Below are 14,582 nucleotides of genomic sequence, written 5' to 3'. Positions count from 1 at the left end.
ATCTACTCGTTTCTACGAATGTCATACATACCTCTAAATTCTTCGAATTCCATTTCAAATTATCTTATGTGGCTTATTCGCGGATGTGTATAGTGTACATATTTCGACATACATCTTCTTGGTGATATTAAACCAAATCTTCCTATGTAGACCAAATCATCACGAATCTTGGGGTGTTGAACCAAATATAGAAATCATCGAAGGACCGTTTTTGGCCATAAAGGATCTTCGAAAACGATGATTTCGTAACTCAACCAGCGAGACGCGTACGTGGAAAATTTTCTTAGTGACAAGTGGAGAACCGCGAACGTAACGAAATTAGCAGCAAAAGATTGGCAGCGTAAATACGTTATGCGATGCTAAATCGGATTATTCACCCTATCCTGTCCGGAAATGTTTCTTTATTGTAACAATTTGAAAGGTTCGTGTCCCCGAATCTGAATTATTTTTCGGAGAACTCAGCATGCCAATAATTTTGTACAATAATAACAAAAAATTTGGAAATCAATGTAACGATGAAATCAATTCTGAACGATGATATCACGATGTAGCACCGCGATAGCGAAGGAAGTTTAACGCTTTAAATGTTGCCAATTTCATCATCCTGCAACTTCCACGTGCGAGAAAAGAAAACTGTCTTCCAATCGTTGAATCACAGTTAAATTTATCTTTGTCGCTTCTCCAATGAAAACTTCAAGACGGCAGAAGGTTTGTTTCCACGCGGCGAACTTGGGAAAAGAATCTTCTATCGATATCGCTTTTAAGAAAACTTTACGAAATTCAAATAACCATACAAAAAAAGCCTGTGAAATGTTTCTGCTGCCATAACGCGTTCAAGTAGGCCATAAATTTACGATAAGCAAAAAGAATTTGTAGATTTTCGGATAGAAGACTATGGAAGCTAGAGAGAAGAAGACGAAATCGTTACTTTCCATCGTTGAGTGTTAAATAAAGATAAAGTTGTATTATAATAGTAAATTCTTTTCTGTACATTCGATAATATACTTGTATGATTTATTGAAAATGCCATGATTTTAACGCGTCTATAACAGGAACACGAAGGCAAGTTCAGAACAAAGTATACTTTACCATCGACCATGCGCCTCACGACTTCCTCGGGATTAGCTCCTGCATATTTTAAATTGATGTACATCAACAATATCGCTTCCCAAGGATATTGGAAGAGTTCTACGAGCTTGGTACTATGTTCCAGCAGGATTTCCACGCTTTCACCTGCGACACAATCCAAACATCATACATTGTTAAAACGAATTCAATTTTTTATTCTATAAGTTTGAACATTGAAAAGATTAAGAAATATTGTATTATGTAAAAATATTGTATTGTACAAAATTATGTCATATACCTGTAATATATTACGAACATATTATATACGACCATATTCATAATAATAAACATTGTATCGCTACTTGGCAGTGATAGGTGATGGCACGAGTTAAAAATTTCAAGCTGCAAAGGTGAGGCTCTTTAAAATTTACAAAGAAATTTAACGACGTTAGAAGGCTGACTTCACGCGAGATATGTCACTGCGTGTTTGCGAAAGCAATACGATTTTCCACTTATAGCGTCACAAAACAACTGAAAATGAGCCAGTATCGTAAAAATAAGGCCAAGGTAATAGCGGCGTAAGTGCATCATAATTTTGTCCTCTGATGTAAAACTAATGAAATTATAAATAGATCTATCATTCAATAAAAGCAAATTTGAAATTCTTTTAGCTATAACCACCAGCAATACCAAGCAACGCAACGATATCTTAGTACATTATTGTAAATACATTTTATTTAATCCATTCGTCAATCGATAAGAGTCAACAAAGAATTAGCTTAATGTGCATTCCTGTAGGTGCGAGAAGAAATTTAAAAAAAAGAAAGAAAAATAGTGACACGTAATAAAGATATGAAATACGAAGGTTAAGAATACGTAATCCTTGTTTTGGAAGGATTCCAAACGCAAACTGTAGCATAAACATTCTTGCACAATCTGCGACACGCGTGATTAATTTTTAACGCACACGTATAAATTCATTTTGCTATTTATACGAATTTCGGATTAGCAATAAACGTATCGATGTAAACGCATCGTTGCACGTTTGACAACGCTCGCAATTTATTTATTATCGGATTAATAACTTGGTAGATTTTTCAGAAAAGAACACACATATTCTTTATGCAAGATCTTACGACCTTCTACGTTTTTCGGAGCAAATATGAACAAGTTAATAAGATAATACTGAAATAAGTCCACAGATAATTCTGCTTGAAATGTAGACAAACCGGTACGGTACGAATGTAAAGTGTCTATGATGTTTTTCATATTTTGAAACATTTCAATAAAATGCGCGTGTATGCGTGATACATGTAATTTAATTATTAGCTATGCTTGATCAGATTCGATAGAATCTGCGAACTGACATGATTTTATTTTCATGATATACATATTTCTCCATCACTGATCGAGTCATTATTCACAGTACATATAATATACATACATGCACACGAATGCATATCTATGTCATCTCACGTGGTCTTCGGTTCACGCCGGCCGGAAGCCGCCGAAAAGCGTGAGCCGGGCGTGCGCGTACGTAACTGGCAAGAAGACGCGTGTCGAAGTAAGTAAATATCGATTTTAAACAACGAACAACGGCCTCGTTTCTCCCGTTGATGTTACAGTGTATAACAGCGTTGCGCGCAAGGGGTGGGAAAATAGCGATTCGGTAGAGGGGCGGTTAGTTCCTGCAAGAGAAATGGAACCGTGGTGTATAACGTTGGCGAACATGTACAAGGACAATAATTCTCCAGCCGTTATGACATGATATATTAGATATTAAGGCAGCCAATAGTAGCGCGTCCGCACGCCACAGCTCCGCCTATATAAGAGGCCTTCTGGATCGTTTTTAAAAGGCGGAAATGGTTCTCCCCTCCTGCCGCTATAGCTCTGCGCTGTACACTCTCTTTTGCCTCGTTCCGTTGCTGTCTCCCCTTCTACTACACTGTCTGTCGCTTTTTCCAAGCAAACCCGAGTCTCCCTCTCCCGTATTGCCATCCCCCGGCGTTCTATCGGATAGACACCACGACGCGGACCACAGGTGCCGCGCCACCCGGACGCCAGGCGTTGGTTCCCTCCTTTTCTGTGCACAGGTGAACCCGGCCAACCAGGTGCTGCAGCTTCGTACCCGCGGCGTATGCGTGCTCACTCTCTTTGGAAGAGGTATGCTGCCTTCGTTAGAGAGCGAGACACGAGTGGAGAACGCGAACGCAAACGCGGACGAGCGAGAGAGAATGAAATTCTGCAAGAGAAGAGACACCGAGAGAAAGAGGGGAAAAAGAGTGAGAAACAAGTAGAGGGGTTGCCCTCTGACCGGAGAGGAACTCCGACTATGGTCGTTAGTTTTCACGTCGGTGCTTCTTGTTTTCTGGCGAGTCGACGATACGTCCCGCGTTTCCAGTCATTCTTGTCCCTCTTCGAGAAATCATCGGGGAAACTCCCCCTCCCCTTTCTAGCTATTTGCTCGAACGAGTTCATCGAAAATAGTTAAAAAGCACAATTACCGTTTGACGAGTCGAGTTTGGCAATGAACGTCAGAAACTCTGTATTTACATTTTGTAAATGCAAAAGGCTTTCCCTGTCGCAATGTAATATTGCAAAATAATGGTGTGGCATCGAGACGTACACGACGACGTGTACATGAAACAGCTAAAGAGAATATCAGATTTAATACTTGATTGTTTGCTATCACAAGACGGTTTATATTTAAATTACTTGCGATCGAAACACGTATAAGCGAGGCGTATGCAAATAAGGCGAAAGCATTCCATCGATTGATCCATGATATGTAAATCGATAATATAAGAGGAAGTAAAAGCCGTCTGAGAAAGCACGCTGTTCAATAATACCTAATATAGTAGGGCAAATAATGCATATTTCGTGGTTTAAAGTATAGCGATAATCAACGATAGTCTTCGATACTGAAATCCAGCGAGATTAATTACATTTTGACGTGCAAACAAGTGAAGATAAATATGTAACTGTGTGTCAGTATGTCTGGTTAACTTCGGTAAACCGAACCGTTCTTTTTGAGAAATTACTATAATCGTGTACTGAATTCGATGTTACTATCATTCATACTGATTCCAATTTACTACGCGAATTAACTGTCTTTTGTTCGTCACCAATTTTCCTGGATCGTTAAAACTGTAACTGTTCAAAGAACACGACAATTACTGGCTGAAGGTGCAGGTTTGTTTAATCTCCATTGATAATAAGATCTGCAAAATTGATCGACTCCAAATTCGATGTGCGTCCGCAGTGAATGTCACTCTTTACTCTTCTTTTTTACTATTTCCTTAGTCCACGGAGGATTAACGACTGAAAGATGAAAATTATAGAAAACATAAAAAAATCGATAGATCAATTTTGAAATGTTATCACCTCTTAATTCTTCTTACGAATTTTATCATTATATTCTCATCTTAAATTAATAAAATTACATATAACAACATAATTATCGTTTATTAAGAAAGAAATTTAAGTTCATGGCAAAGAAATCTACGATTATAAAATTCTCCACAATCCAACAAGAATTGGAGCATTGAACATGCGTAGGAAATCTATCGGTGTAGGTACTACTATTTTAACAATTATTATTTTTATTCATATTTTCACACATCACACGTTATCACAATTTTAATCCATAAACAAACTAGATCGTTGACAAGTAAAATTCTTCGAAAGGATTTTTACTTTTATCAAAAGATTTCAAACACTTGCTTCTTCCAGTTTTTCTAAAGTGTTCTTAGAAGAAAATTAAATTTTCACATGCGTATAAACAATCTAACTCGCGAACGGAGTACGAGAAAACGTGTGTATGTGTATCTACGGATAGTTAACCCTCTCAACAGATAAAATATTCGCACATGGCATTTACTGTATTTACTAAAGTAGTATCGTAACTTTAAACCGTCATCAATCATAAAATATCAGAAACGACTGACAACGCATAATTTTGCTTCATATTCGTGCACCAATGAGTCGCACAAAAAAAAAAAAAAGAAACACATGCCAGCATACGAATACACACAGTGCTCATATAACAGTGGTGAAAGGCTCCAAGTTACTTAATCCGCTCAATCATCGTAAACAATTATTCCTGATCGAATGATAAATAAATAGTTTCGTGGGCAAGAACCGACGAGTGGAACTGTAACAAGTCTTTGTCGATAAAATCGGTACCAAGAACTCAAAGAGTAAACACACTCCAACGCGTGGGGACAGAAGAAGTTTATAAGATTGCATCCTGTCAATCGCCATACTGTTTAATTTTGCTCCGATTACTTCACGACGTCGCGTTCCCACGACCCTTAGAAAAAAAACTTGTATATCCAATTCTTCAAGTAAGCTAATCTTATTCCTTCCTGTTTAAATTTTTCACATTCTCATCAAATCTCCATATACGTATCCGGAAAACCTCTGATTGAAGCAGAACTATTTACATTTTCGACGCTGATCCATCATCCTCACCCTTTTCTATACCCAGTGCAAGGCAATTTTCCCACATATAAATTTGAAATATAGGATTCAAAAATAAGATACGGAACTTTAAAAAAAGTCAGACTATCCTCGAAACTGTGAGCGACTTTCGTATCATTTCTCAGTAAAAATTTGTAAGATAACAATTGACTAAATTCAACATATACATATTATAACTTGAATGTACGTATCTACGTATATACATGCAATTAATTTATATAGAGATCCTTAAACCAAGAGGAATGATTCTGACTTTCAAAACAGATAATTTAATGACTAACGTTTATAACGGCTCGTAAGATCGCGCTACTTTACATCTGAACAAGAAGCAAAGTACAAGTAAAATATGAAACCTAAATAAAAAAAATTATAACATTTGCTGCGATTTTGATACGCTGACTTTGATACCAAACAAAACATTCGATAGTTGTCTTTCCTGACGTATTTAGTATTTACTGTAATAAAATTATTTTACAATCAGTTTAAATAATAATGACGTGCAGTTCAAATTTTCCGTTTAAAAATACTACGAGGCTACAAGATAAATTAATTCAGTAACTTTTTTACTTTAACGACTTCTGTCAATTTTACATAAATGAATATAAATAACAGATTATAAGTATACTCCTTCTTTTGACCTTGTATATGTATAATAAGGAAACTTAGAAGCTGACAGCATCTCATAAACGTGATAGTGATATCTACTTTATGGTATCGCTGGGAAAGATTGTAATACCACGGAAATATAATAGTCTACAAGTTTATTCAAGAATTTAGTGTTTTGGTTTATATCCAAAGTGTCTGCAATAAAAAAACATCGGGCAAATGCATTGTTATCAGAAGGAAATAAACGGCAGTTTAATGAGAAATATTTATCAATATTGCGTGCTATCATTAGAATTGTCCTAAGATTAGTATATATTATTACAATAATTAAAAGAAAACTGATTGCTTTGTCATTTTGCTAGCAGTTTCTTTCGCTTCGCTCTTCTTTATCTCAGTCAACTTTAACGAAAACCAATTTGTCATCGTCTATTACGCAAAACGATTATGAAACAAGCCAGTAGACCTTTTTTATCGTAAAAAAATAAAAAGACACGTGCATTCTAACTACTCGGTATCATAAACATACACCAATAAATAACGTTGATGCGACAAATATAAAAAATGCCATTACGTTCTTGAACATCAAAGTGAAAGAAACGGATGAATTATTAAATCGTCAAAGGAGAATGTCGTGCAGTACCGACTGCTCGAAGCGTTTTTGTTGCATCTTGAGTAAGATGTCGGTAAAAATTGAAATTTAAAAAATGAGTTCGCGGTACAAATGAAACTTCAAATAAAAGGAGGGAGACTAATTTTATGAAATTCAATGATAAGAATTGACAATTTGCAAGAGTAAAGGTGTTGTAATTTGTAGGAAGGGAAAAGTCGTCATCCAACACTGATTAATTATTTAATTACTAGATTTTTCGGTCTAAATTTGATTAATAATGTTAATGTTAATTTTCGAGAAGTAACTTCAAAGCCCCGTTCTTAAAAGTGCATTTGCTTTTTTCTGCCTTGGAACTTCAGTTTCTCCGCGGGGAAAAGGTAGTAAAAAAATTAAATAAATATCCTGTAATTTAATTGCAATTGCCAACAGATTAAACCTAAAAAAAAAATATTTGGTCTATACTGGTCGACGACTGATCTGCTCAGTACTGGACGACAAACATGTAGAAAGGTTTCATAATATACAAAGGAAGTTGCAAGTCTGGAGCTGATAATTACATTAAACAGACTAGATATAGTATACATAATAGACAAAAATCATTTACTTACCTGAGAAACAAATAATCAACTCTAGAAATAGCTTTCAACACTTAGAATATCAACGTATACGTTCAACGTATCAGGACAACGCGAACAACGGAATAAACTATATGCCTCTGAAATATAGTACACAGAATTGTTATATTCGTTTGTTTACTCAAATAAAAATACTAATATCTGGCGAAAAAGTCGAGAAATCGATAACGATATCGGTACTCTATACTAATAGATACTGCACGACTCTCCCTCAATTAACTGCTTCACAGGATACAACGAAACATGAATTATAATATCGTAATATGAAGTATAATATCGTATATCCACGCTGGAGTATACACGGCGTAAAAGAAACATGCGGGTATAATTCGCAAAGTCTGAGAGGAATAAAGAAAAGAAAGAGGTAGTGATCGTAACGATATCCGATAACAAAAACTTTGATACGAGTCCGCGAATTATGTGACGCTGCTGAAGCCAATCACCAGTAGTATTATGCCGACTGATAATACTGTTTTATATACGCAGCATACTTCGACAGAAACTCTCGTATATTTATAAAGAGAAAGGTATAAATAATAAATGAGACTTAAAAAAATGTTTGGTCTTCGGGATGTATACATCTATGTTTACAATCAGAAAAACTGTTGAATAGAACAATAAGATCACTTTAACTTGTATCTAAGTGTTATAAATATTTCATTATCTTTCTGGTTATTTCCTGCTCGATTTATAAAAAATGTACCATTGAAATTTCTTTCTTTTCAAAAATTGGTAATTATCGATATCTCATCCATTTTACCGATTTCGATGATTTTTAAATATGTTGTAGAAATCGACATTTTGAACATAATTATAGATGTAACATGTGTATACGCTGCTCGACCTTAGTTTCCAAGATATTAGCAAAAAATTGTCGGTACCACTATAGCGAATTCTAGCAATAATTTGCGTCCGTGACAGCATACTCTTCGGTTTGGTTGCCGACGGCTGGATAAAACGACACCTAACCCAAACATATATAAGCTATAAACAAAAGATAAGAATTAGGTTTGGGTTAGACGTTATTTAATCAGGTCGCTGTGCCGTAAGAGCCCTTTTCCACTTGTAACTAGTAGCGCGACTTGCCAAGAATCGCGCGCGACGCCGAACAAAGGTCAGTTTTATTCTTTTAATGGAACTACACATTTTTTAACATATTAATGAACTTGTCGTGGTTTTCTTTGTAAAAAATTAGTAACTTATACATGTGGAAAACCTGTTAGTATGGAACAAAAAAAGTTTTGGGAAAACTGAGAAACATAGATAAAATAACTAAAAACGTTTTATAATACGTGTACTATTATGGTAGAAAATTTCTCATCGTCGTAATATTAATTATTTATATTCAAGATATTATAAAGTCGAATATTATATATAATGATAATAATAGTATAGTATATATTATTACTATATACTATTATGTAGTACTATAAGGTAATAGTATCATGTTTTGAAATGTCTTCGGAGAGAATCCCTCAATACTACAATAAAAGAAATCAAGCTTTTTTTATTTTTGATTTGTGATCAATGAAAATTTTACCAACGTATTTCTTACATTTTTTTCATTAAAATAAGACTAAACACGATATAATTTTAAACATATTTGCTTGCTTAATAAATGATAATTAAATACATATAAATAAGAAAATATAATTCAAATTATATCGTGTTTGGTCTCGTTTAATCAGACAGATCACATAAATACGTCAGTAGAAGATTAAATTTAAAAAACTCAAAAATAAAAATGTTCCGCTTTTGAATTAGTACCTAGATACATTGTCTGGCCGATATCCGACATTGAATCGTGTTATATTACTCGATCGCGGCGGACCGTCGGGTTCTGCAGTGTGTCAAAGAAATCTCTCCCCGTAGTGGGGGTGCAATTATGCGGAGGATCTTTTTGTGCAATTATCGAATGTTTCCTGTACTTTATAGTCGCACGCGACTGATCTGTCGCGGTGAGTCGCGCATTGACTTTGCAGTTGCGCGCGATCCTTAGTAGCGGTACCACTAATGGAAAATGTGCCATATTCGACGATGGATTTTGTAGTCGCGCGCGATTATTCACAAGTCTCGGAAACTGAAGATGGTTTATATATATATAGGGAAAAATTGTTCAGAATCACGTCGTCGACAATATATTAAAAAATCATCGAAATCGGTGAGGTGGATGACATATAGACAATTATGGAAAAATTTGTCTATTTGAATTTTTTTCGAAAATAAGAATACAGATAAATTCATTCTAATATATATAAATTTTTATCCTAATTCCTTATTATTGCATTATTTATTTGCAACTTATTGCGAAGCATCCACAAAATGTTAAAACAAGAAACAAGTTTGTTTATACCACCACTAACTCGCAAAATATATTTTCTCTTACATCGTAACCTATTGAAACAATCTTTACGGGATCGGATTAACTCCTATTATGTACAGATAATACTTGTACCATAAAATGGGAAAAATGATTAGCATTAAAACTTTTTTATTACCAGATTAAAAAAAGAATTAAAATCTATTTAGACACGTTTGACGATGAATCCAATAACAACGAGTTAGAAATGACACAAACGTGTATACATAAAATCTCGATGTTCAGTAAACTAACTTCGATAATCCGGAATCCTTATACAATTTTCTTCAGAATAATTTCCTTCTCTATTTGCAATTTAAATTTAATATATTAACTCCGCAATAACTAGTGAAGTGACACTAACGTCATATAAGTGTTAACTAAAGATATATCCTTCGATTATTTGTTATTCTTATTCTTCCATATTTTAAATATCCGAAATTATTGGATTTTTCTACAAACGTAATAACATCCACATTTTGTTAATTTTTGCCGTGAAAGTTGCTTGAAATTAAACGGCCATCATAGAGTTAAGAAAATTTTTATATTATACTCTATAGTATATATTCATTTATTATTCCAACTATCGTAATGGAAGAATAACGTTAATTGTGAATGATACCGTTAAAAATCGCAGAATAGGTACGAAAATAATGTTGCTGTTACCCTCTTAGAAGAATAACAACCATATCGAGATTAATAATACATATATTCGTACGATCATCGTAAGAACCGAAGAATAAAGAAGAAGAATAAAGCTTTCGTGATCAATGTCAAAGGTCAAACACCATCAGCGACAATGATAACCGATTAACACAGAATTTTCTCTCGGGACAATTCTGACCACACGAATACGATTATATCATTTTATAGATGTGCGTTTGATTGCATGAAATTGGTCGTTAACTCGATATCCTCTCTGGTATCCGAAGAACAAAGGCTATAACCGTGACATTGTTAGAAATCCCACACAAATTGTATAGCAAGCTCACTTAACCTGTGACACGAATAAAAATGTTTGTAGGACGCATTTTTAAATGTCATTGTGTAAATCACGTTGGACGAGTTTGCTCGATATCCCAAAACACAAAGCCAAAATCACTCGAATACACCAAGTGCTTGGGGACGCACAAAAAATTGCCGAAAAAAATTATCTGACGAAAAGAAATTGTTTCTAAACTAGCACAAGTGCCTATGCGCAAAGAAAACTACGAGCTAGAATTTTGCCAGGGATCGCACACAAGCGCGTAAACGCGAGATTTCACGAATTTCCAGCTTGATGATCCCTGCGAGGATCTCGTGTTACATAGAGGAACGCGAAACCCCCGTCTACATTTCGACCACTGGTCGTGTGTTCGATGGACATACATCGCGGCACACATAGCTCTCACGAGGGATGGTTTTAGAAACGGGCTTTGTAGCAATGATACCGTTGTATCGCCACGTAATTGAAACCCTGGCCTATACACCGATGAGGGGCCGTTTCAATGACAAAAGACACGTCGTATCGCACCGAGTATCATTCACTGGGCCGATGTTCTCTTGCCAGCCGAAACAAAAGCTTTCAGACTTTCAGCACTCTTGCGGCACGCCTTTTGATCATGTTACAAAAAAATCTTTTTTATTATTTCATTTAGCATAGACGAACGTATGAAAATAATCTTTCTCGCTATCGCTTCCCAACGATGATTAAGTTTCTCTGGGTAAAATAGGAAAACGGTCGTTGAATTGAAAGTTTAGACTGAGAAATCGCGGGACATGAAGTTTTAGCGGTGCCTATAGAGTAAAAGGAATTGATTAATTGATATTTATGAAAATTGTTCGAAGAAGAGTATAAGGAATAAAAGAATTTTGTAAAATCTTCATTTTGTCAGAAATGTGTCTGTTAGAACTAAATAATGAATACTGAATAAAAATAAAACGATTGCAGTTGAGTTACGTAGGTTCATAACAAATATATTTTCTTCCTTATTTGGAATCAATGTTAATACATACTTGTAACGCGCTTAAAAATTATTGATGAAACAGAATCAAACCGCTCAAACGAAATACTTATTGCTAACTGTGAACAAGATTTCACATCCTCTTGAGCCTACATCCTGTAGAGCCTACACATCCTCTTCATTCGTAATAGAAGTTTTCTATCCAGAAACTTCTTTAATATCTACTTTAACGTATCCATCGACATTTTAAAGACAAGAGGATCGTAGCAAAGGAAAGTTACAGACGTATCGCCTACGCAACCCCTCGCTACACTGGAAGCTTTGTACTTGACGTTTTACGTGTATTTCAATAAAAACGGTATAACCGAAACCCTTTGCAACAATTCTTCTTCGCCTATAAAAATAGTCAACGTGAAATCGCAATAAGTTCCAGTGGAAAGAGCCGAATGAAGGAACGGTCGTGAACGCGGCAGCTTTTACGAGACACGACATTTCGGAAGCAGTAAAATTCTATCCTGTCAAGCGTTCGCATAAAATCCTTGCTCGCTTTTGGCCATTGCTTGCAAACAGACGAACGTATTCCTCGTTCGTTTTAAAAAATTACTTGGGATACGCATGTGCGATGTTTGTACGATAGTTAAAGCAGATCTTAGATAATAGATTGAAAAATGTATGTACCTGGTAAATTCTTCTGAATAAGCTAGCAAAGTAATTTTCGTTATCCTAATATCCCCTGTATCTTTTTATTATCGTTGCTTTTTATCGTAATTTACTATTAGTTCTCTTTTTATTTGTTATTAACTTGCAAGACAATTTTCACTTTGTAATAACGACTTTGTTATATGATTTCGCAGTGCACCTGCGATAAAATATGTGATGACATTACACGTCATTCTCATTAGCTTATTTTATATACTCGATTCGTTCACTTGCCAAATAGTTATGTACTTGGTTCTCGAAGATTGATTCTGATCACTAATTTCTTCTTAATTAATAAAAAAGTTAGCAATAAGTAAGCGTACACCTCCGTGGCTGGACGAACAGTTTCGTGAAATGAAAACGATGACGTCACGCGACGCCCGACATGCCGCGTCGCGACGAACTAGCGATCTTACACGCAGACATACTAGCGTTCCGCGGACACACCACGTACAATGCAAGTCGAGAGAGCGAAAGACCATAAACACCCCTGTGAAGGCTGGCCGAGATGCCGTGAAGATCGTTGCCCTCCGGGTGCACAGTAGAAGTAAGTAGAAGGCCGTAAAGATTTTAGGACTCTTTGGACATGAGATGTTGGCTGACGCGGCGGCAGCGCTATGCAACAACGAAAATCAACCGGCTCGGCTTGCCCGCGTTCCTTTCACTGCAATTCTCTACCCTTCTGCGAGATTTTTCTTCCGATTTTATCGGAGAATTAGAGAAAGCACGCGAGGATCTTTGTGATCCGATTTTATTTTGTCCATATATTTGATGTAACTACAGTAGATTTTCGGTAACCGGAACACTCGTTGACAAAACGCTCGAATTTTACCGGGATATCGATCACTATAGAGGATTGGAGAAGAATCGAATCATTTTGTCGCATATATTTGAAAAAAGATGTGGTACACTAGAAATCGAGGTCACTTTTATAAACCGACAAGTATAAGTAAAACAAATTATAACCGAGATCGAAATTATAGTAAAGGTAAAATTTATCTGAGAGCAAGTGAAAGGCTTTTATATATATATATATATATATATATATATACATATCTTGTATGCTTGAAGCCTTGAAAGTATCCTGAAAGTAGTCCGCTTTAAAAATCATCATATATCTACCTTTTACACTTTTACCTACTTCCTGGCTTGATCTAATCTTATCATAAAAGCAAGGACAGTAAAAACGTTCGAAATTATGATACGATAAATTAAAATGAGCTTTCAAAATTGATACTCTATAAGGCAGAAGGCATACACCTTTTGAACGGAGCTTCAAAATTTTATAGCCTCTGTAGGTTTAACTTGCGATATCTTAATTCGCTTTAACACGTAAGTAGGTGTACAAATAAGGAATAAAAGCAGTTAAAGGACAACATGATAAAAGGAAGACATTCATAGAAAAGAAAGAGTGATAGCGCGGAAATACGAGTCGTAAGTTACTTGCTTGATGTGCAAGTGTGGATCGCCAACACTGATGGGAGCTATAATATTTTATGGCATTCTTGTGATAGTAGTAAGCTGCCCACTGAGCAGAGCAGATACAGCGAGGGTGAAAGTGACAGATCATTTAACCCTGTCGCCTCGTAAAAGAGATCCGACCCGAGTCACTAGACTGTGACCAACTTTACAATCCACCCTTCCTTCAGGCGGGTTGACCAAAACCTTGCAAACTACAACCACGCTGTTTTTAAGACTGATTTAGATCCAGAGTCGATAGTTTAAGATACACGCGAATCAATTCTTTCGTTCCTTACTAACTTATTTAGCAGCCACAAATATTTGTAATTTATCCATTGCACAAACATTTTAACATTTAGAAACGTATAAGAATTATTGATAAGTGAAATGAAACTCTATTTATGTAGTTACTTTCTAAAAATAACACGAAAGTAATATTCTACTTCACAATTCGAAATATGAATGTGCACCTATGTAATAGTACCGAGAAAATAGAAGGATTAACTTAGTTGTAGAATAATTAGCAGTGATAAAGGACGTATATATATATGCACATAAGCTCATAACAGCAATAACAAGCACAAATACTGGGCATTGCATATTCGTTTGAATATCGTAAAGCTTTCGTTTGAAACGCTACTTCGACATTTCAAACAACTGTCTAATAACGTAAAAAGCTCACGTAAATAACTTTTCTTTGAGCTATGTATTAAACTCAA

General features: G+C 35.5%; 1 protein-coding gene across 6 annotated transcripts in view; it reads right to left on the bottom strand.

The window, feature by feature from the left end:
• LOC117214146 (doublesex- and mab-3-related transcription factor A2) overlaps positions 1 to 14,582 on the bottom strand; it is a 94,168-nt gene that overhangs the window by 54,948 nt on the left and 24,638 nt on the right. For 4 of the 6 annotated variants that reach the window (XM_033459996.1, XM_033459986.1, XM_033459979.1 and 1 more), the window contains one exon: positions 1,090 to 1,233. In XM_033459996.1, the coding sequence (XP_033315887.1) occupies positions 1,090 to 1,233 (144 nt within the window). Of the gene's footprint in view, positions 1 to 31; positions 902 to 1,089; positions 1,234 to 14,582 lie in introns of all 6 variants that reach the window. The other 2 variants (XR_004488796.1, XR_004488795.1) reach the window with 1 other exon arrangement.

Source organism: Bombus bifarius, unplaced genomic scaffold (genome assembly GCF_011952205.1).
Source record: "Bombus bifarius isolate JDL3187 unplaced genomic scaffold, Bbif_JDL3187 scf7180000007970, whole genome shotgun sequence".
Lineage (NCBI taxonomy): Eukaryota > Metazoa > Arthropoda > Insecta > Hymenoptera > Apidae > Bombus > Bombus bifarius.
This window is presented reverse-complemented; position numbering and strand designations above follow the sequence as displayed.